Here is a 22610-nt window from a genome sequence, read left to right on the forward strand (position 1 = left end):
GATCGTTATTTGTGAATGATTTTAATATTTCTTGTCATGGTAAAAATATGCATCCAATATCTAAATCGAAAACTAACTGCATACATTTTTGTCGTAAATACAAACCACATAAAGACCCTGAACTATCTCTACATGGCATGCGGATTAAAGTTGTGAAGGAAGCCAAGTTTTTGGGTCTAATCTTTGATTCACACTGAACGTTTTTACCACATTAAGTTAAATCACTTAAAACTAAATGCCTGAAAGCACTTGACTTATTGAAAGTGGTGTCAAATTCTAAATGGGGAGGGGATCAAGCTACCCTTCTCCATCTATATCGATCACTCTTACGTTCTAAACTTGATTATGGCTCCATCGTATATGGTGGAGCTTGCAAAAGCAACCTTAAACTTCTTGATTCTGTCCACCACCAAGGTTTAAGACTTTGTCTTGGGTCTTTCCGAACTTCACCTATTGATAGTCTTTACGTTGATGCCGATGAACCATCTCTTGCACAACGCCGTATCTAATTATCTTTACAATATATCACATATATTGCATATAACTGTGTCTTCAATCCTCTTTATGAGGATTTGTATAGCAAAAAGTCTTTTCTTGTTCACCTCTTGGGCTCAGAGTAAAGCCGTTTATTGCTGCTGCTGGTTTTGAGCTGGACAATATAGCTCCTTTCCGTGTTCTTTCCTCTCCCCCTTGGCAGTTGGTTAGACCACAGGTTGACCTAACATTAACGACATTTAGAAAATCAGAAAAGAATGAGTTACAGTATGAACAAGAATATAATCAACTGAAACATACATATAACAATTACAAATCCTTATTTATAGATGGGTCCAAGGAAGATGGCGCAGTTGCTTGTGCTACTGTCATTGGATCCAGAACAATATCTTCTGGATTACCAGACAATAGTTCTATTTTTACAGCAGAAGCTAACGCCATATTAACAGCTCTTAAATATATTCAAAAACACCCGAAACGTAAACAATATATAATATATTCCGACTCTCTTTCTTGCCTTCAGGCTATTAAAAATATTTCTAGTAAACATCTGTTGTGTATCCCTGCTACTTGAAGAAAATATCCTCCATATTGGATTCATGACGTCATCAACACCTGGACACCTGGTGTGTGTATTTCTAGAAAATGAGTCACTCCTCTCTACTGTATATGGAGATCTATTGTGTGAACACCTGTTGTGTCTATATTTAGACCATGAGTCACTCCTCTCTATTGTATATGGAGATCTATTGTGTGAACACCTGTTGTGTCTATATTTAGACCATGAGTCACTCCTCTCTATTGTATATGGAGATCTATTGTGTCAACACCTGGTATGTCTATATTTAGAGTATGAGTCACTCCTCTCTATTGTATATGGAGATCTATTGTGTCAACACCTGGTATGTCTATATTTATTTGGAATTCCCTACAACTTATTTTTAGACTCTGGTGAGGTATATAAGCCCTAACAAATAGCCCCATGTCATATTCTGTCTCCGAAGTCACTAGTGGATATACGTTCAAGTGGTTTCACATATTGTTTCTCATTGGATTGCAACCCTCCCCTGGATTATACTGTGTACAATTCACTGGATCTAACCTTCTCGGGATTGTACTGTGTGCAATTCACTGGATACATATTTTTCACCAGCCTCTCAACAGAACATCAAGGTAAGTTATCCTTCACACATTGGTACAAACATCTAAGGGAGAACAACTTACCTCATGGCATCCATAAGAAATTCCTCAACACAGGTATGTCCATAATAGATCCATACATACATCCATTGTATCCAGCAGCACACATAGTTCCATGAAATATGCACGTATGTCCAGTATATCCAATATGTCTAGATGTTTGAAGGGGTTGGGACAAGTAACCCATTCATGTGAAGAAACAGATTAGGTATGACTGTACTCCAACAATGAATGAATCATTTGCCCACCCAAAGGGCTCCTTTATTACACAAAGTTGACAAATTATACAAAATATCTACAACAAATCCTAATTATTGTATTTACAAACAAACCTAATGAACAAGATAAAAAAATATACAGAAATGTACAAAATAACTACAATATACAAAACTAACACTACAAAACTAACAATCATCTACAGTTAATTCTAATATATCTAGTAAGGACTCTTCGTAGTGAAGAGCCCTTTGTTGTTTTTCTATCTCCCCTGTCCTCCAGGAAATGTGTTTCACAAAGTATTCCTTTAATCTGAAAAACAAGTATGAAAACAATCTTAAACAATGACAGCACTACATTTACTTCAGATAGTAATAAATCTATTATAATCTATACTTACAAGGAGGGGGAAGAGGAAGAGGAGGGAGATGTTGTCCGTTGAGGGACTGTGGCAAGCAGTGGTGGTGGTGGTGGTGGTATAGCAGGCATGGACACCCCTGTGATGATGCAGTCGTCATCATCACTGTAATGCAAATAATATTCACATAAAATGGTTGTAAATCCTTATTTCAACCACAAACACCCATCCACCCACACCCACACCCACAAATAATACTTTAGTTAATACACCATCTATTACAATGTTATGAAACCATTAATATAACTTACACATCAGGGGTGTCCATGCATCCCTCCTCATCACTGTCATCACTGTAAAAGAAAAATGACATTATTACTATTGTTTAGGCGAAATTGTGATTTGCAACATTACCAAGGATTACAACTGAATCTGGTAACACAAAAAAAATGTTTTAAAGTGAACACAATACTCACTCCACATCCCAATCCATGTCCTCAAGGGAGGTTATGGGAGTTTTCCCCAGTTTGTCTTGACTGAAAAAAAATATTTTAGGACTGTCATTTGTACACTCATATCATTTCAAGGAATCATGTTAAGTAAGATGTCTTGTCTGAAATTACCATCATGAAAAAACATTGTACACTAGCATCATTTTATGGAATCATGTTAAATAAGATGTCTTGTTTGAAATTACCATCATGTAAAACCATTTTACACTCACAGCATATTCAGGCCCCCCTAATTAATTGAAGGAATTACAGCAAATTTGAAGGAATTGCATCTCAAATGTAAACAAACGCAGCCCACTCGCGAAACAATTGCAGTCAATTTTGGCGGTAATAACTGAAACACATCGGCCATATCGGAAGCAATGTCGGTAATACTTGAAACACACTCGGCCATTTTCGGAGATTTTTCGGCGCACTTCCGTGATTTGTCGGTCGCGAACGGAAACTCACGCAGCAAAATGGCGTCGTTCGAAGAAGCACCCGTCTCGGTGAGTTGTGTTTTTAGTTCCTACTATTACATTTTTATACTTATCCATCTTTGACCACCCTTGTTGAATGCGTTTAGGTATGAGGTGTTGTTGGAGCTATAGCTTATTTTTTTAGGAACAGACTGTCACGGCAGAAGGGTGTCACAAGTCATGCCCCTGGAGGTTCAGATGTAAACAAGCTCCAGTGGGCTGTGTTTGTTTACTTTTGAGATGCAATTCCTTCAAATTAATAACAGTTGTAAATAGAAATATTGATCAACAAAACATGTATTGACTATATACACACTATTTGGATTTCAGTTACAATAAAATAGCTGTTGAAAACAAATATATAAGTATTGTTAACCATGTCTGAAATCATACTGAACATGAATTATAATAAACCTATCACATCACTTAATGTATATAATATAATTACTTAATAATACACAAAAATAGAAAAAGACCTAGGATTGCCTCAAGGGCAATACTTAACGGTCTTCAGACTTCCTCCAATCACCCCCGGTGGCTATCTTCACTTGAATAGTTTCTTTGGACGCCAGCTGGACCGTCCATTACTATGTTTTTCACATTAATTTGGCGCAGAGTCAACACTGTTAACACGAACACAAAATTCAGAAACAGTAGAAAAAGAAACTGGGTGGCAAAGTCAGATATACAAACCACTGGAAAGATTACAACCTGACATTTCCCAAGCACTAACTGTTTTGTTTGTAGATCATAGGTTCCCAATTGCGCAGGTCGATGCTCATGCTGTTGATCAATGAATTGTCTGGTCAAGACTCGATCATTGACAGACCGCAGCCATATAGTTGAAATACCGCTCAGAGTGGAGTAAAACAATATACAAACTAATAGGTTCCCAATTGCGCAGGTCAATGCTCATGCTGTTGATCACTGGATTGTCTTGTCCAGACTCGATCATTGACAGACCCCAGAGTGCGGCGTAAAACAATATAGAAACTACTGGAAAGATTAGAGCCTGACATTTCCACAACACCAACACAGCTGAGTGCGGCGTAAAACAATATACAAACTAATAGGTTCCCAATTGCGCAGGTCGATGCTCATGCTGTTGACCACTGGATTGTCTGGTCCAGACTCGATCAATGACAGACCGCAGCCGTATAGTTAGAATTCTGCTAAGTGCGGAGTAAAACAATGTACAAACTAATAGGTTCCCAATTGCGCAGGTCGATGCTCATGCTGTTGACCACTGGATTGTCTGGTCTAGCCTCGATCAATGACAGACCACAGCCGTATAGTTAGAATTCTGCTAAGTGCGGCGTAAAACAATATACAAACTAATAGGTTCCCAAATGCGCAGGTCGATGCTCATGCTGTTGATCACTGGATTGTCTTGTCCAGACTCTGTCAATGACAGACCACAGCCATATACTTGGAATACTACTGAGTGCGGCGTAAAACTGCACTCACTCACTGTAACAGAATCGACTATTTCCTTAACCCTCATGTACTTCTGTGAACATTCACTCCTATGCCTGTGTAGTGCAGGAATGCGGCGTAAAACTATATACAAACTACTGGAAAGACTAGATCCTGACATTTCCAAAATGCTAAATATTTGGACTGTAGACCTAAGGAGAACAGAGGTACGGCCTGTTAAAGAATCGACTGTTTCCCTGACTATTAGAACCCCGGGAAGTGGTCAGTGTTGCTAGATTTTACGAAAGCTTCCTTCACTTATCTGTGAAAAATGCCAAAATCCGAAGCACACACCCCCTCTAAGTCTTTCTGGCGTAATTGTGGCATAACTATTGACTTTTACATGACCATAATGTGAAGCAAAAATGTTCTCCAGTTAATCAGCTACCGTTTGATAGCTTCATACATCAAATTCATAATGTTTTCGCAGAGTTGTGACATGTTTAAAAACCTTAAAAACTGCGTTTTTACAAAATTGACCAAATTTCGAGGGCGATAACTCCGAAACTTTTCAAGATATCAATATGTCTTTAATACATATAAGTAGCACGGGGTGTGGGCTTTCGATCGACATATCAAACACTAGGGTACTGTTCACCGTTCAGGAGGAGGCAACCTTGAAACACAAGCATGGTCAAAACTTGCGAAAATGTGCAAAATCGCAAACTTTGTCTTTCGGTCGTTATTGTGACGTAACTATTGATATTTACATAACCATAATGAGAAGCAAAAATGTTCCCCATTCAATTCTGTATGGTTTGGTGCTATGTACGAAGACATATCACGATTTTCCGCAAAATTTTGAAAGTTTTATGAACCTTATGAAAACGTGTCTTGAAAATTTTGGCCAACTTTCAAGGGCGATAACTCCAAAACTTTTCAAGATATCAAGATGCCTTGAACAAATTAAGCTTTCCAGGGTATGGGCTTTTTAACGGAGTATCGAACTCGGTTGTGCTATATGTCGTTCTGGAGAAGAAGATTTTTAAAGACAGGCACTGTCAAAAAGCGAAAATCGACGAAAATTTCAGTTTTTCCAAAATAGCCGATAACCTATCATGACGGCCAAATTCCGCTATGTGTTGAATCGCTGGAGATTGGTGTTGTCTGCATTGTGTGAAAATTTGGTGAATTTATCTCTAATAGTTTTCGAGTTATTTGGGGTGGAAGAAAATCACATTTTGGGTTATCTGCCCATACCGGAAGTCAGAACTCGGGATTTTTTGTTCATTGTATACCTTTCAGCATACAGGCTATCATCCCTGAAAGTTTCATCGAAATCGACCCAGTGGTTAGGTCAGGAGAGCTGGTACAAAATTCGTACAAATAAAAAGAATAATAACTAGGATTGCCTCAAGGGCAATACTGACGGTCTTCAGACTTCCTCCATACACCCTCCGAGGCTATCTTCACTTGAACAGTTTCTTTGGACGCCAGCTTGACTGTCCATTGCAGTAATTTTTACATTCATTTGGCACTGAGTCAGCACTGCTGACACAAACACAAAATTCACAAACAGCAGAAAGTATGCTGAAAGGGACAATCAAATATACAGACCACTGAAAATATTAGATCCTGACATTTCCAGAATGCTAAATATTTGAACTGTAGACCTAACGACAACGGAGTTACGGCCTGTTAAAGAATCGACTGTTTCCTTGGCCATTAGAAAAGCAGAAGTGGGTGCTAATTCTAGATTTTCCAAATTGAGCAGGTTCATGCTGATGCTGTTGATCAGTGGATTGTCTTGTCTAGACTCGAGCATTTACCTGCTAGCCCAGTGTAAAGCAGGTATGGCCAGTCATAGGTTCCAGATTGGGCAGATTGATGCTCATGCTGTTGATCACTGGACTGCCGGGTCCAGGCTCGATCGTTTACAGATGAAAGCCATATAGTTGGAACACTGATGAGTGCGGCGTAAAAAATATACAAACTAATAGGTGTCACATTTCGCAGATCGATGCTCATGCTGTTGATCACCGGATTGTCTTGTCAAGACTGGACCATTTACAGACCACAGGCATATAGTTGGAATACTGCTGAGCGCGGCGTAAAGCAATATACAATCTAATTGCGCAGATCGATGCTCATACTGTTGATTACTGGATTGTCTTGTCCAGACTCGATCAATGACAGACCGCAGCCATATACTTGGAATACTGCTGAGTGCGGCGTAAAACAATATACAAACTAATAGGTTCCAAATTGCGCATGTCGATGCTCATGCTGTTGATCACTGAACTGCAGCGTAAAACTGCACTCACTCACTGTAACAGATTCGACTATTTCCTTAACCCTCATGTATTTCTGTGAACATTCACTGCTAAGCCAGTGTAACGCAGGAATACTGCTCAATACGGCGTAAAACAATATACAAACTACTGGAAAGATTAGATCCTGACATTTCCAAAATGCTAAATATTTGGACTGTAGTCCTAAGGACAACAGAGTTACGGCCTGTTAAAGAATCGACTGTTTCCTTGACTCTTAGAAACCCGGGAAGTGGTCAGTGTTGCTAGATTTTACGAAGCTTCCTTCACTTATCTGTGAAAAATGCCAAAATCCGAAGCACACACCCCCTCTAAGTCTTTGTGGCGTAATTGTGGCCTAACTATTGACTTTTACATGACCATAATGTGAAGCAAAAATGTTCTCCAGTTAATCATCTACCGTTTGATATTTTCAAACATCAAAGTCATTATGTTTTCGCAGAGTTGTGACATGTTTAAAAACCTTAAAAACTGCGTTTTTACAAAATTGACCAACTTTCGAGGGCGATAACTCCGAAACTATTCAAGATATCAATATGTCTTTAATGAATATAAGTAGCCCGGGGTGTGGGCTTTCAATCGACATATCAAGCACTAGGGTACTGTTCACCGTTCAGGAGCAAGCAACCTTGAAACACAGGCACGGTCAAAACTTGCGAAAATGTGCAAAATTGCAAACGTTGTCTTTCGGTCGTTATTGTGACGTAACTATTGATTTTTACATAACCATAATGTGACGCAAAAATGTTCCCCATCCAATTCTGTATGGTTTGGTGCTATGTACGATGACATATCACAATTTTCCGCAGACTTTTGATAGTTTTATGAACCCTATGAAAACGTGTCTTGAACATTTTAGCCATCTTTCAGGGACGATAACTCCATAACTTTTCAAGATATCACAATGCCTTGAACAAATTAAGCTTTCCAGGGTATGGGCTTTCTAACGATGTATCGAACTGGTTTGTGCTATATGCCGTTCTGGAGAAGAAGATTTTTAAAGACAGGCACTGTCAAAAAGCCAACATCGACGAAAATTTCAGTTTTTTCAAAATAGCCGAAAATCTGTCATGACGGCCAACTTCCGCTATGCGTTGAATCGCTGGAGATTGATGTTGTCTACATTGTGTGAAAATTTGGTTAATTTATCTCTAATAGTTTTCGAGTTATTCGGGGTGGAAGAAAATGACATTTTGGGTTATCTGCCCTTACCGGAAGTCGCAAGTCGGGATTTTCTGTTCATTGTATACCTTTCAGCATATAGGCTATCATCCCTGAAAGTTTGATGGAAATCAGAGGCAACAGCCATGTAGGTTGAATACTACTGAGTGCGGCGTAAAATTCAACTCACTCACTGCAACAGAATGCTGATGAGTGCGGCGTAAAACAATATACAAACTAATAGGTGCCAAACTGTGCATGTCGATGCTCATGCTGTTGATCACTGGATTGTTTGGTCCAGATTCGATCAATCAGAGACAACAGCCATGTATGTGCAATATTACTGAGTGCGGCGTAAAATTCAACTCACTGTAACAGAATGCTGATGAGTACGGCGTAAAACAATATACAAACTAATAGGTTCCAAACTGTGCATGTCAATGCTCATGCTGTTGATCACTGGATGGTTTGGTCCAGATTCGATGAATTAGAGACAACAGCCATGTAGGTTGAAATCTACTGAGTGCTGCGTAAAATTCAACTCACTCACTGTAACAGAATCGACTATTTCCTTAACCCTCATGTATTTCTGTGAACGTTCACTTCTATGCCAATGTAACGGAGGAATATAGCTGAATGCGGCGTAAAGCAATATACAAACTACTGGAAAGTTTAGAACCTGACATTTCAATACCACTAATACTGCTGACTGCGGCGTAAAGCAATATTCAAACTAATAGGTTCCAAAGTGCGCAGATCGATGCTCATGCTGTTGATCACTAGCTGGAATAATGCTGAGTGCGGCGTAAAACTCAACTCACTGACTTTAACACAATCGACCATTTCCTTAACGCTCCTGTATTTCTTTGACCATCCATTGTTAGGCCAGTGTAATGCAGTTGAAGGGAAACTCGAGTTCTAATTTGACTGTGCTATAGCGGCGTTAAAAATAGATTTCTGCCTGCCACAGCGGGACGCGAGCATTTTGTTCAAACTTGAGTTGATTTTGGCTGGAAATGGGCAATTTTTCTTTCCGGCGTAATTGTGACGTAAGTATTGATTTTTACATAACCATAATGTGAAGCAAAGATGTTCCCCATTCAATGAGCTACAGTTTGGTATCATAAACGATGAGATCCAGTGTGTTTTCGCAGAGTTATGACATTTTAATGAACCCTACCAAAATGCGTCTTTGAAAATTTGACCAACTTTGAAGGGCGATAACTCCGAAACTATTTGAGATATCAAGATGCCTTGAACAAATTAAGCTTTCCAGGGTATGGGCTTTCTAATGGTGTAACAAACATGATCGTGCCATATGCCGTTCTGGAGAAGAAGATTTTCAAAGACAGGCACTGTCAAAACGCGAAAATCGGCGAAAATTTCAGTTTTTTCAAAATAGCACAAATTTTCTTCTGCTGCAAATCTTTTTTTACATGTTAAGTCTATGGGGAATTCACTTGTCTACATTGTGTGTAATTTTGGTTAATTTATCTCTAATAGTTTTGGAGATATTAAGGGTGAAAGATTTTCACATTTTGGGTTGTCCGCCCTTACCGGAAGTCGGAAGTCGGGATTTTTTTTCCATTGTATACCTTTCAGCATATAGGCTATCATCCCTGAAAGTTTCATTGAAATTCATCCAGCGGTTAGGTCAGGAGAGCTGGCACAAAATTCGTACAAATAATAATAATAATTCGGATAATAACAGTATGTCTTCCGACTTTCAGTCTGAAGACCTAACTAGGATTGCCTCAAGGGCAATACTTAACGGTCTTCAGACTTCCTGCAATCACCCCCGGTGGCTATCTTCACTTGAATAGTTTCTTTGGACGCCAGCTGGACCGTCCATTACTATGTTTTTCACATTAATTTGGCGCAGAGTCAACACTGTTGACACGAACACAAAATTCAGAAACAGTAGAAAAAGAAACTGGGTGGGAAATCAGATATACAAACCACTGGAAAGATTACAACCTGACATTTCCCAAGCACTAACAGTTTTGTTTGTAGATCATAGGTTCCAAATTGAGCAGGTCGATGCTCATGCTGTTGATCTGGTCAAGACTCGATCATTGACAGACCGCAGCGATATAGTTGAAATACCGCTCAGTGTGGCGTAAAACAATATACAAACTAATACGTTCCCAATTGCGCAGGTCAATGCTCATGCTGTTGATCACTGGATTGTCTTGTCCAGACTCGATCATTGACAGACCCCAGAGTGCGGCGTAAAACAATATAGAAACTACTGGAAAGATTAGAGCCTGACATTTCCACAACACCAACACAGCTGAGTGCGGCGTAAAACAATATACAAACTAATAGGTTCCCAATGGCGCAGGTCGATCCTCATGCTGTTGACCACTGGATTGTCTGGTCCAGACTCGATCAATGACAGACCGCAGCCGTATAGTTAGAATTCTGCTAAGTGCGGCGTAAAACAATATACAAACTAATAGGTTCCCAAATGCGCAGGTTGATGCTCATGCTGTTGATCACTGGGTTGTCTTGTCCAGATTCTGTCAATGACAGACCACAGCCACATACTTGGAATACTGCTAAGTGCGGAGTAAAACAATATACAAACTAATAGGTTCCAAATTGCGCAGGTCGATGCTCATGCTGTTGACCACTGGATTGTCTGGTCCAGACTCGATCATTGACAGACCGCAGCCATATAGTTAGAATACTGCTGAGTGCAGCGTAAAACAATATACAAACTACTGGAAAGATTAGAGCCTGACATTTCCACAACACCAACACAGCTGAGTGCGGCATAAAACAATATAGAAACTAATAGGTTCCAAACTGTGCATGTCGATGCTCATGCTGTTGATCACTGGATTGCTTGGTCCAGATTCGATCAATCAGAGACAACAGCCATGTAGGTGCAATACTACTGAGTGCGGCGTAAAATTCAACTCACTGTAACAGAATGCTGATGAGTACGGCGTAAAACAATATACAAACTAATAGGTTCCAAACTGAGCATGTCAATGCTCATGCTGTTGATCACTGGATGGTTTGGTCCAGATTCGATCAATTAGAGACAACAGCCATGTAGGTTGAATACTACTGTGTGCAGCGTAAAATTCAACTCACTCACTGTAACAGAATCGACTATTTCCTTAACCCGCATGTATTTCTGTGAACGTTCACGGCTATGCCAATGTAACGCAGGAATATAGCTGAATGCGGCGTAAAGCAATATACAAACTACTGGAAAGTTTTCAACCTGACATTTCCATACCACTAATACTGCTGACTGCGGCGTAAAGCAATATTCAAACTAATAGGTTCCAAAGTGCGCAGATCGATGCTCATGCTGTTGATCACTAGCTGGAATAATGCTGAGTGCGGCGTAAAACTCAACTCACTGACTTTAACACAATCGACTATTTCCTTAACGCTCCTGTATTTCTTTGACCATTCATTGTTAGCCCAGTGTAATGCAGTTGAAGGGAAACTCGAGTTCTAATTTGACTGTGCTATAGCGGCGTTAAAAATAGATTTCTGCCTGCCACAGCGGGACGCGAGCATTTTGTTCAAACTTGAGTTGATTTTGACTGGAAATGGGCAATTTTTCTTTCCGGCGTAATTGTGACGTAAGTATTGATTTTTACATAACCATAATGTGAAGCAAAGATGTTTCCCATTCAATGAGCTACAGTTTGGTACCATCAACGATGAAATCCGGTGTGTTATCGAGGAGTTATGACATTTTAATGAACCCTGCCAAAAGGCGTCTTTGAAAATTTGACCAACTTTCAAGGGCGATAACTCCGAAACTATTTCAGATATCACGATGCCTTGAACAAATTAAGCTTTCCAGGATATGGGCTTTCTAATGGTGTAACAAGCATGGTTGTGCTATATGCCGTTCTGGAGAAGAAGATTTTTAAAGACAGCCACTGTCAAAACGCGAAAAACGGCGAAAATTTCAGTTTTTTCAAAATAGCGAAAAATTTCTTCTGCTGCAAATCTTTTTTTACATGTTGATTCGATGGGGAATTCAGTTGTCTACATTGTGTGAAAATTTGGTTAATTTATCTCATACAGTTTTGGAGATATTAAGGGTGAAAGATTTTCACATTTTGGGTTATCTGCCCTTACCGGAAGTCGGAAGTCGGGATTTTTTTTCCATTGTATACCTTTCAGCATACAGGCTATCATCCCTGAAAGTTTCATCAAAATCCGCCCAGTGGTTAGGTCAGGAGAGCTGGTACAAAATTCGTACAAATAATAAGAATAATAATACTAGGATTGCCTCAAGGGCAATACTGACGGTCTTCAGACCTCCTCCATACACCCACCGTGGCTATCTTCACTTGAACAGTTTCTTTGGCCGCCAGCTGGACCGTCTATTCCAGTGTTTTTTACATTAATTTGGCACAAAGTCAACAATGCTGACACGAACACAAACTTCACAAACTGGAGCAAAAAAACCAGAACAAACTGGATGGCAAAGTCAGATATACAAACTACTGGAAAGATGACAACCTGACATTACCCAAACACTAACTGTTTTGTTTGTAGGTCATAGGTTCCAAATTGCGCAGGTCGATGCTCATGCTGTTGACCACTGGATTGTCTGATCCAGACTCGATTAATGGCATAACGCAGCCACATGGAATATGGAATACTGCTAAGTGCGACGTAAAACAATATACAAACTAATCAGTTCCAAATTGGGCAGGTCGATGCTCATGCTGTTGATCATTGCATGTTTTGGTCCAGATTCGTTCATTAAGAGACAACGGCCATGTAGGTTGAATACTACTGAGTGCGGCGTAAAATTCAACTAACTCACTGTAACAGAATCGACTATTTCCTTAATCCTCATGCGTTTCTGTGCACATTCACTTCTATGCCAATGTAACGCAGGAATACGGCTGAATGGGCGTAAAACAATATACAAACTACTGGAAAGATTAGAACCTGACATTTCCATACCACTAATACTACTGAGTGCGGCGTAAAACAATATACAAACTAAGAGGTTCCCAATTGCGCAGGTCGACGCTCATGCTGTTGACCACTAGATCGTCTTGTCCACACTCGATCAAAGACAGACCGCAGAACATACTTGGAATACTACTAAGTGCGGCGTAAAACAATATACAAACTAATAGGTTCCCAAATGCGCAGGTCGATGCTCATGCTGTTGATCACTGGATTGTCTTGTCCAGACTCTGTCAATGACAGACTGCAGCCATATACTTGGAATACTGCTTCGTGCGGCGTAAAACAATATACAAAGTAATAGGTTCCCAAATGCGCAGGTCGATGCTCATGCTGTTGATCACTGGATTGTCTGATCAATATTCGATGAATGACAGACGGCAGCCATATACTTGGAATACTGTTAAGTGCGACGTAAAACAATATACAAACAAATCAGTTCCAAATTGGGCAGGGCGATGCTCATGCTGTTGATCATTGCATGTTTTGGTCCAGATTCGTTCATTAAGAGACAACAGCCATGTAGGTTCAAATCTACTGAGTGCTTTGGTCCAGATTCGATGAATTAGAGACAACAGCCATGTAGGTTGAAATCTACTGAGTGCTGCGTAAAATTCAACTCACTCACTGTAACAGAATCGACTATTTCCTTAACCCTCATGTATTTCTGTGAACGTTCACTTCTATGCCAATGTAACGGAGGAATATAGCTGAATGCGGCGTAAAGCAATATACAAACTACTGGAAAGTTTAGAACCTGACATTTCAATACCACTAATACTGCTGACTGCGGCGTAAAGCAATATTCAAACTAATAGGTTCCAAAGTGCGCAGATCGATGCTCATGCTGTTGATCACTAGCTGGAATAATGCTGAGTGCGGCGTAAAACTCAACTCACTGACTTTAACACAATCGACCATTTCCTTAATGCTCCTGTATTTCTTTGACCATTCATTGTTAGCCCAGTGTAATGCAGTTGAAGGGAAACTCGAATTTGAATTTGAGTGTGCCATAGCGGCGTTAAAAATAGATTTCTGCCTGCCACAGCGGGACTGGAACATTTTGTTCAAACTTGAGTTGATTTAGGCTGGAAATGGGCAATTTTTCTTTCTGTTGTAATTGTGACGTAAGTATTGATTTTTACATAACCATAATGTGAAGCAAAGATGTTCCCCATTCAATTAGCTACAGTTTGGTACCATCAACGATGAAATCCGGTGTGTTTTCGCAGAGTTATGTCATTTTAATGAACCCTACCAAAATGCGTCTTTGAAAATTTGACCAACTTTCAAGGGCGATAACTCCGAAACTATTTGAGATATCAAGATGCCTTGAACAAATTAAGCTTTCCAGGCTATGGGCTTTTTAATGGTGTAACAAACATGATTGTGCCATATGCCGTTCTGGAGAAGAAGATTTTCAAAGACAGGCACTGTCAAAACGCGAAAATCAACAAAAATTTCAGTTTTTTCAAAATAGCGCAAATTTCAACCTGCCGGCTAACATTTTTTACATGTTGAATCTATGGGGCATTGAGTTGGCTACATTGTGTGAAAATTTCGTCCATTTATCTCTCATAGTTTCCGAGATATTCAGGGTGAAAGATTTTCACATTTTGGGTTGTCCGCCCTTACCGGAAGTCGGAAGTCGGAATTTTTTTTTCATTGTATACCTTTCAGCATATAGGCTATCATCCCTGAAAGTTTGATCAAAATCGGCCCAGTGGTTAGGTCAGGAGAGCTGGTACAAAATTCGTACAAATAATAATAATAATATTCGGATAATAACAGTATGTCTTCCGACTTTCAGTCTGAAGACCTAATAAGAATCGGATAAAAACAATATGTCTTCCAGACTTTCAGTCTGAAGACCTAACTAGGATTGCCTCAAGGGCAATACTGACGGTCTTCAGACTTCCTCCATACACCCTCCGAGGCTATCTTCACTTGAACAGTTTCTTTGGACGCCAGCTTGACTGTCCATTGCAGTAATTTTTACATTCATTTGGCACTGAGTCAGCACTGCTGACACAAACACAAAATTCACAAACAGCAGAAAGTATGCTGAAAGGGACAATCAAATATACAGACCACTGAAAATATTAGATCCTGACATTTCCAGAATGCTAAATATTTGAACTGTAGACCTAACGACAACGGAGTTACGGCCTGTTAAAGAATCGACTGTTTCCTTGGCCATTAGAAAAGCAGAAGTGGGTGCTAATTCTAGATTTTCCAAATTGAGCAGGTTCATGCTCATGCTGTTGATCAGTGGATTGTCTTGTCTAGACTCGAGCATTTACCTGCTAACCCAGTGTAAAGCAGGTATGGCCAGTCATAGGTTCCAGATTGGACAGATTGATGCTCATGCTGTTGATCACTGGACTGCCGGGTCCAGGCTCGATCGTTTACAGATGGAAGCCATATAGTTGGAACACTGATGAGTGCGGCGTAAAAAATATACAAACTAATAGGTGTCAAATTTCGCAGATCGATGCTCATACTGTTGATTACTGGATTGTCTTGTCCAGACTCGATCAATGACAGACCGCAGCCATATACTTGGAATACTGCTGAGTGCGGCGTAAAACAATATACAAACTAATAGGTTCCAAATTGCGCATGTTGATGCTCATGCTGTTGATCACTGAACTGCAGCGTAAAACTGCACTCACTCACTGTAACAGATTCGACTATTTCCTTAACCCTCATGTATTTCTGTGAACATTCAATGCTAAGCCAGTGTAACGCAGGAATACTGCTCAATACGGCGTAAAACAATATACAAACTACTGGAAAGATTAGATCCTGACATTTCCAAAATGCTAAATATTTGGACTGTAGTCCTAAGGACAACAGAGTTACGGCCTGTTAAAGAATCGACTGTTTCCTTGACTCTTAGAAACCCAGGAAGTGGTCAGTGTTGCTAGATTTTACGAAGCTTCCTTCACTTATCTGTGAAAAATGCCAAAATCCGAAGCACACACCCCCTCTAAGTCTTTGTGGCGTAATTGTGGCCTAACTATTGACTTTTACATGACCATAATGTGAAGCAAAAATGTTCTCCAGTTAATCATCTACCGTTTGATACTTTCAAACATCAAAGTCATTATGTTTTCGCAGAGTTGTGACATGTTTAAAAACCTTAAAAACTGCGTTTTTACAAAATTGACCAACTTTCGAGGGCGATAACTCCGAAACTATTCAAGATATCAATATGTCTTTAATGAATATAAGTAGCCCGGGGTGTGGGCTTTCAATCGACATATCAACCACTAGGGTACTGTTCACCGTTCAGGAGCAGGCAACCTTGAAACACAGGCACGGTCAAAACTTGCGAAAATGTGCAAAATTGCAAACGTTGTCTTTCGGTCGTTATTGTGACGTAACTATTGATTTTTACATAACCATAATGTGAAGCAAAAATGTTCCCCATCCAATTCTGTATGGTTTGGTGCTATGTACGATGACATATCACAATTTTCCGCAGACTTTTGATAGTTTTATGAACCCTATGAAAACGTGTCTTGAACATTTTAGCCATCTTTCAGGGATGATAACTCCATAACTTTTCGAGATATCACAATGCCTTGAACAAATTAAGCTTTCCAGGGTATGGGCTTTCTAACGATGTATCGAACTGGTTTGTGCTATATGCCGTTCTGGAGAAGAAGATTTTTAAAGACAGGCACTGTCAAAAAGCCAACATCGACGAAAATTTCAGTTTTTTCAAAATAGCCGAAAATCTGTCATGACGGCCAACTTCCGCTATGCGTTGAATCGCTGGAGATTGATGTTGTCTACATTGTGTGAAAATTTGGTTAATTTATCTCTAATAGTTTTCGAGTTATTCGGGGTGGAAGAAAATGACATTTTGGGTTATCTGCCCTTACCGGAAGTCGCAAGTCGGGATTTTCTGTTCATTGTATACCTTTCAGCATATAGGCTATCATCCCTGAAAGTTTGATGGAAATCAGAGGCAACAGCCATGTAGGTTGAATACTACTGAGTGCGGCGTAAAATTCAACTCACTCACTGCAACAGAATACTGATGAGTGCGGCGTAAAACAATATACAAACTAATAGGTTCCAATCTGTGCATGTCAATGCTCATGCTGTTGATCACTGGATTGTCTGGTCCAGATTCGATCAATTAGAGACAACAGTCATGTAGGTTGAATACTACTGAGTGCAGCGTAAAATTCAACTCACTCACTGTAACAGAATCGACTATTTCCTTAACCCTCATGTGTTTCTGTGAACATTCACTTCTATGCCAATGTAACGCAGGAATATGGAATACTGCTGAGTGCAGCGTAAAACAATATACAAACTACTGGAAAGATTAGAGCCTGACATTTCCACAACACCAACACAGCTGAGTGCGGCATAAAACAATATACAAACTAATAGGTTCCAAACTGTGCATGTCGATGCTCATGCTGTTGATCACTGGATTGCTTGGTCCAGATTCGATCAATCAGAGACAACAGCCATGTAGGTGCAATACTACTGAGTGCGGCGTAAAATTCAACTCACTGTAACAGAATGCTGATGAGTACGGCGTAAAACAATATACAAACTAATAGGTTCCAAACTGTGCATGTCAATGCTCATGCTGTTGATCACTGGATGATTTGGTCCAGATTCGATCAATTAGAGACAACAGCCATATAGGTTGAATACTACTGTGTGCAGCGTAAAATTCAACTCACTCACTGTAACAGAATCGACTATTTCCTTAACCCGCATGTATTTCTGTGAACGTTCACGGCTATGCCAATGTAACGCAGGAATACGGCTGAATGCGGCGTAAAGCAATATACAAACTACTGGAAAGTTTTCAACCTGACATTTCCATACCACTAATACTGCTGACTGCGGCGTAAAGCAATATTCAAACTAATAGGTTCCAAAGTGCGCAGATCGATGCTCATGCTGTTGATCACTAGCTGGAATAATGCTGAGTGCGGCGTAAAACTCAACTCACTGACTTTAACACAATCGACTATTTCCTTAACGCTCCTGTATTTCTTTGACCATTCATTGTTAGCCCAGTGTAATGCAGTTGAAGGGAAACTCAAGTTCTAATTTGACTGTGCTATAGCGGCGTTAAAAATAGATTTCTGCCTGCCACAGCGGGACGCGAGCATTTTGTTCAAACTTGAGTTGATTTAGGCTGAAAAAGTGCAATTTTTCTTTCCGGCGTAATTGTGACGTAAGTATTGATTTTTACATAACCATAATGTGAAGCAAAGATGTTCCCCATTCAAGTAGCTACAGTTTGGTACCATCAACGATGAAATCCGGTGTGTTTTCGCAGAGTTATGACATTTTAATGAACCCTGCCAAAAGGCGTCTTTGAAAATTTGACCAACTTTGAAGGGCGATAACTCCGGAACTATTTAAGATATCACGATGCCTTGAACAAATTAAGCTTTCCAGGGTATGGGCTTTCTAATGGTGTAACAAACATGATTGTGCCATATGCCGTTCTGGAGAAGAAGATTTTCAAAGACAGGCACTGTCAAAACGCGAAAATCGGCGAAAATTTCAGTTTTTTCAAAATAGCGCAAAATTTCACCTGCCGGCTAACATTTTTTACATGTTGAATCGCTGGGGGATTTGGTTGGCTACACTGTGTGAAAATTTCGTCCATTTATCTCTCATAGTTTCCGAGATATTCAGGGTGAAAGATTTTCACATTTTGGGTTGTCTGCCCTTACCGGAAGTCGGAAGCCGGGATTTTTTTTCCATTGTATACCTTTCAGCATATAGGCTATCATCCCTGAAAGTTTCATCAAAATCGGCCCAGTGGTTAGGTCAGGAGAGCGGGCACAAAATTCGTACAAATAATAATAATAATAATATTCGGGCAAAAACAGTATGTCTTCCAGACTTTCAGTCTGAAGACCTAACTAGGATTGCCTCAAGGGCAATACTGACGGTCTTCAGACTTCCTCCATACACCCTCCGAGGCTATCTTCACTTGAACAGTTTCTTTGGACGCCAGCTTGACTGTCCATTGCAGTAATTTTTACATTCATTTGGCACTGAGTCAGCACTGCTGACACAAACACAAAATTCACAAACAGCAGAAAGTATGCTGAAAGGGACAATCAAATATACAGACAACTGAAAATATTAGATCCTGACATTTCCAGAATGCTAAATATTTGAACTGTAGACCTAACGACAACGGAGTTACGGCCTGTTAAAGAATCGACTGTTTCCTTGGCCATTAGAAAAGCAGAAGTGGGTGCTAATTCTAGATTTTCCAAATTGAGCAGGTTCATGCTCATGCTGTTGATCAGTGGATTGTCTTGTCTAGACTCGAGCATTTACCTGCTAGCCCAGTGTAAAGCAGGTATGGCCAGTCATAGGTTCCAGATTGGGCAGATTGATGCTCATGCTGTTGATCACTGGACTGCCGGGTCCAGGCTCGATCGTTTACAGATGAAAGCCATATAGTTGGAACACTGATGAGTGCGGCGTAAAAAATATACAAACTAATAGGTGTCACATTTCGCAGATCGATGCTCATGCTGTTGATCACCGGATTGTCTTGTCAAGACTGGACCATTTACAGACCACAGACATATAGTTGGAATACTGATGAGCGCGGCGTAAAGCAATATACAATCTAATTGCGCAGATCGATGCTCATACTGTTGATTACTGGATTGTCTTGTCCAGACTCGATCAATGACAGACTGCAGCCATATACTTGGAATACTGCTGAGTGCGGCGTAAAACAATATACAAACTAATAGGTTCCAAATTGCGCATGTCGATGCTCATGCTGTTGATCACTGAACTGCAGCGTAAAACTGCACTCACTCACTGTAACAGATTCGACTATTTCCTTAACCCTCATGTATTTCTGTGAACATTCACTGCTAAGCCAGTGTAACGCAGGAATACTGCTCAATACGGCGTAAAACAATATACAAACTACTGGAAAGATTAGATCCTGACATTTCCAAAATGCTAAATATTTGGACTGTAGTCCTAAGGACAACAGAGTTACGGCCTGTTAAAGAATCGACTGTTTCCTTGACTCTTAGAAACCCGGGAAGTGGTCAGTGTTGCTAGATTTTACGAAGCTTCCTTCACTTATCTGTGAAAAATGCCAAAATCCGAAGCACACACCCCCTCTAAGTCTTTGTGGCGTAATTGTGGCCTAACTATTGACTTTTACATGACCATAATGTGAAGCAAAAATGTTCTCCAGTTAATCATCTACCGTTTGATATTTTCAAACATCAAAGTCATTATGTTTTCGCAGAGTTGTGACATGTTTAAAAACCTTAAAAACTGCGTTTTTACAAAATTGACCAACTTTCGAGGGCGATAACTCCGAAACTATTCAAGATATCAATATGTCTTTAATGAATATAAGTAGCCCGGGGTGTGGGCTTTCAATCGACATATCAAGCACTAGGGTACTGTTCACCGTTCAGGAGCAAGCAACCTTGAAACACAGGCACGGTCAAAACTTGCGAAAATGTGCAAAATTGCAAACTTTGTCTTTCGGTCGTTATTGTGACGTAACTATTGATTTTTACATAACCATAATGTGAAGCAAAAATGTTCCCCATCCAATTCTGTATGGTTTGGTGCTATGTACGATGACATATCACAATTTTCCGCAGACTTTTGATAGTTTTATGAACCCTATGAAAACGTGTCTTGAACATTTTAGCCATCTTTCAGGGACGATAACTCCATAACTTTTCAAGATATCACAATGCCTTGAACAAATTAAGCTTTCCAGGGTATGGGCTTTCTAACGATGTATCGAACTGGTTTGTGCTATATGCCGTTCTGGAGAAGAAGATTTTTAAAGACAGGCACTGTCAAAAAGCCAACATCGACGAAACTTTCAGTTTTTTCAAAATAGCCGAAAATCTGTCATGACGGCCAACTTCCGCTATGCGTTGAATCGCTGGAGATTGATGTTGTCTACATTGTGTGAAAATTTGGTTAATTTATCTCTAATAGTTTTCGAGTTATTCGGGGTGGAAGAAAATGACATTTTGGGTTATCTGCCCTTACCGGAAGTCGCAAGTCGGGATTTTCTGTTCTTTGTATACCTTTCAGCATATAGGCTATCATCCCTGAAAGTTTGATGGAAATCAGAGGCAACAGCCATGTAGGTTGAATACTACTGAGTGCGGCGTAAAATTCAACTCACTCACTGCAACAGAATGCTGATGAGTGCGGCGTAAAACAATATACAAACTAATAGGTTCCAATCTGTGCATGTCGATGCTCATGCTGTTGATCACTGGGTTGTCTGGTCCAGATTCGATCAATTAGAGACAACAGTCATGTAGGTTGAATACTACTGAGTGCAGCGTAAAATTCAACTCACTCACTGTAACAGAATCAACTATTTCCTTAACCCTCATGTGTTTCTGTGAACATTCACTTCTATGCCAATGTAACGGAGGAATACAGCTGAATGCGGCGTAAAGCAATATACAAACTACTGGAAAGTTTAGAACCTAACATTTCCATACCACTAATACTGCTGACTGCGGCGTAAAGCAATATTCAAACTAATAGGTTCCAAAGTGCGCAGATCGATGCTCATGCTGTTGATCACTAGCTGGAATAATGCTGAGTGCGGCATAAAACTCAACTCACTGACTTTAACACAATCGACTATTTCCTTAACGCTCCTGTATTACTGTGACCATTCATTGTTAGCCCAGTGTAATGCAGTTGAAGGGAAACTCGAATTTGAATTTGAGTGTGCCATAGCGGCGTTAAAAATAGATTTCTGCCTGCCACAGCGGGACGGGAACATTTTGTTCAAACTTGAGTTGATTTAGGCTGAAAAAGTGCAAATTTTCTTTCCGGCTTAATTGTGACGTAAGTATTGATTTTTACATAACCATAATGTGAAGCAAAGATGTTCCCCATTCAATGAGCTACAGTTTGGTATCATAAACGATGAGATCCAGTGTGTTTTCGCAGAGTTATGACATCTTAATGAACCCTACCAAAATGCGTCTTTGAAAATTTGACCAACTTTGAAGGGCGATAACTCCGAAACTATTTGAGATATCAAGATGCCTTGAACAAATTAAGCTTTCCAGGGTATGGGCTTTCTAATGGTGTAACAAACATGATCGTGCCATATGCCGTTCTGGAGAAGAAGATTTTCAAAGACAGGCACTGTCAAAACGCGAAAATCGGCGAAAATTTCAGTTTTTTCAAAATAGCACAAATTTTCTTCTGCTGCAAATCTTTTTTTACATGTTAAGTCTATGGGGAATTCACTTGTCTACATTGTGTGTAATTTTGGTTAATTTATCTCTAATAGTTTTGGAGATATTAAGGGTGAAAGATTTTCACATTTTGGGTTGTCCGCCCTTACCGGAAGTCGGAAGTCGGGATTTTTTTTCCATTGTATACCTTTCAGCATATAGGCTATCATCCCTGAAAGTTTCATTGAAATTCATCCAGCGGTTAGGTCAGGAGAGCTGGC

General features: G+C 39.9%; 1 protein-coding gene across 1 annotated transcript in view; it reads right to left on the minus strand.

Annotated features, from left to right (window-relative positions):
* Nucleotides 1-1934: 1934 nt before the first annotated feature.
* The window catches only part of LOC137283412 (uncharacterized), a 45484-nt gene continuing 24808 nt past the window's right edge, over nt 1935-22610 (minus strand). Inside the window, exons 2-5 of the mRNA XM_067814924.1 lie at nt 2746-2805; nt 2581-2622; nt 2312-2434; nt 1935-2223 (exon numbers count right to left, since the gene is read on the minus strand). Coding sequence (XP_067671025.1) covers nt 2100-2223; nt 2312-2434; nt 2581-2622; nt 2746-2762 — 306 coding nt within the window. The 5' untranslated portion in view covers nt 2763-2805 and the 3' untranslated portion in view covers nt 1935-2099. The remainder of the gene's footprint in view (nt 2224-2311; nt 2435-2580; nt 2623-2745; nt 2806-22610) is intronic.

This window comes from Haliotis asinina, chromosome 1 (genome assembly GCF_037392515.1).
Source record: "Haliotis asinina isolate JCU_RB_2024 chromosome 1, JCU_Hal_asi_v2, whole genome shotgun sequence".
Classification (NCBI taxonomy): Eukaryota; Metazoa; Mollusca; class Gastropoda; order Lepetellida; family Haliotidae; genus Haliotis; species Haliotis asinina.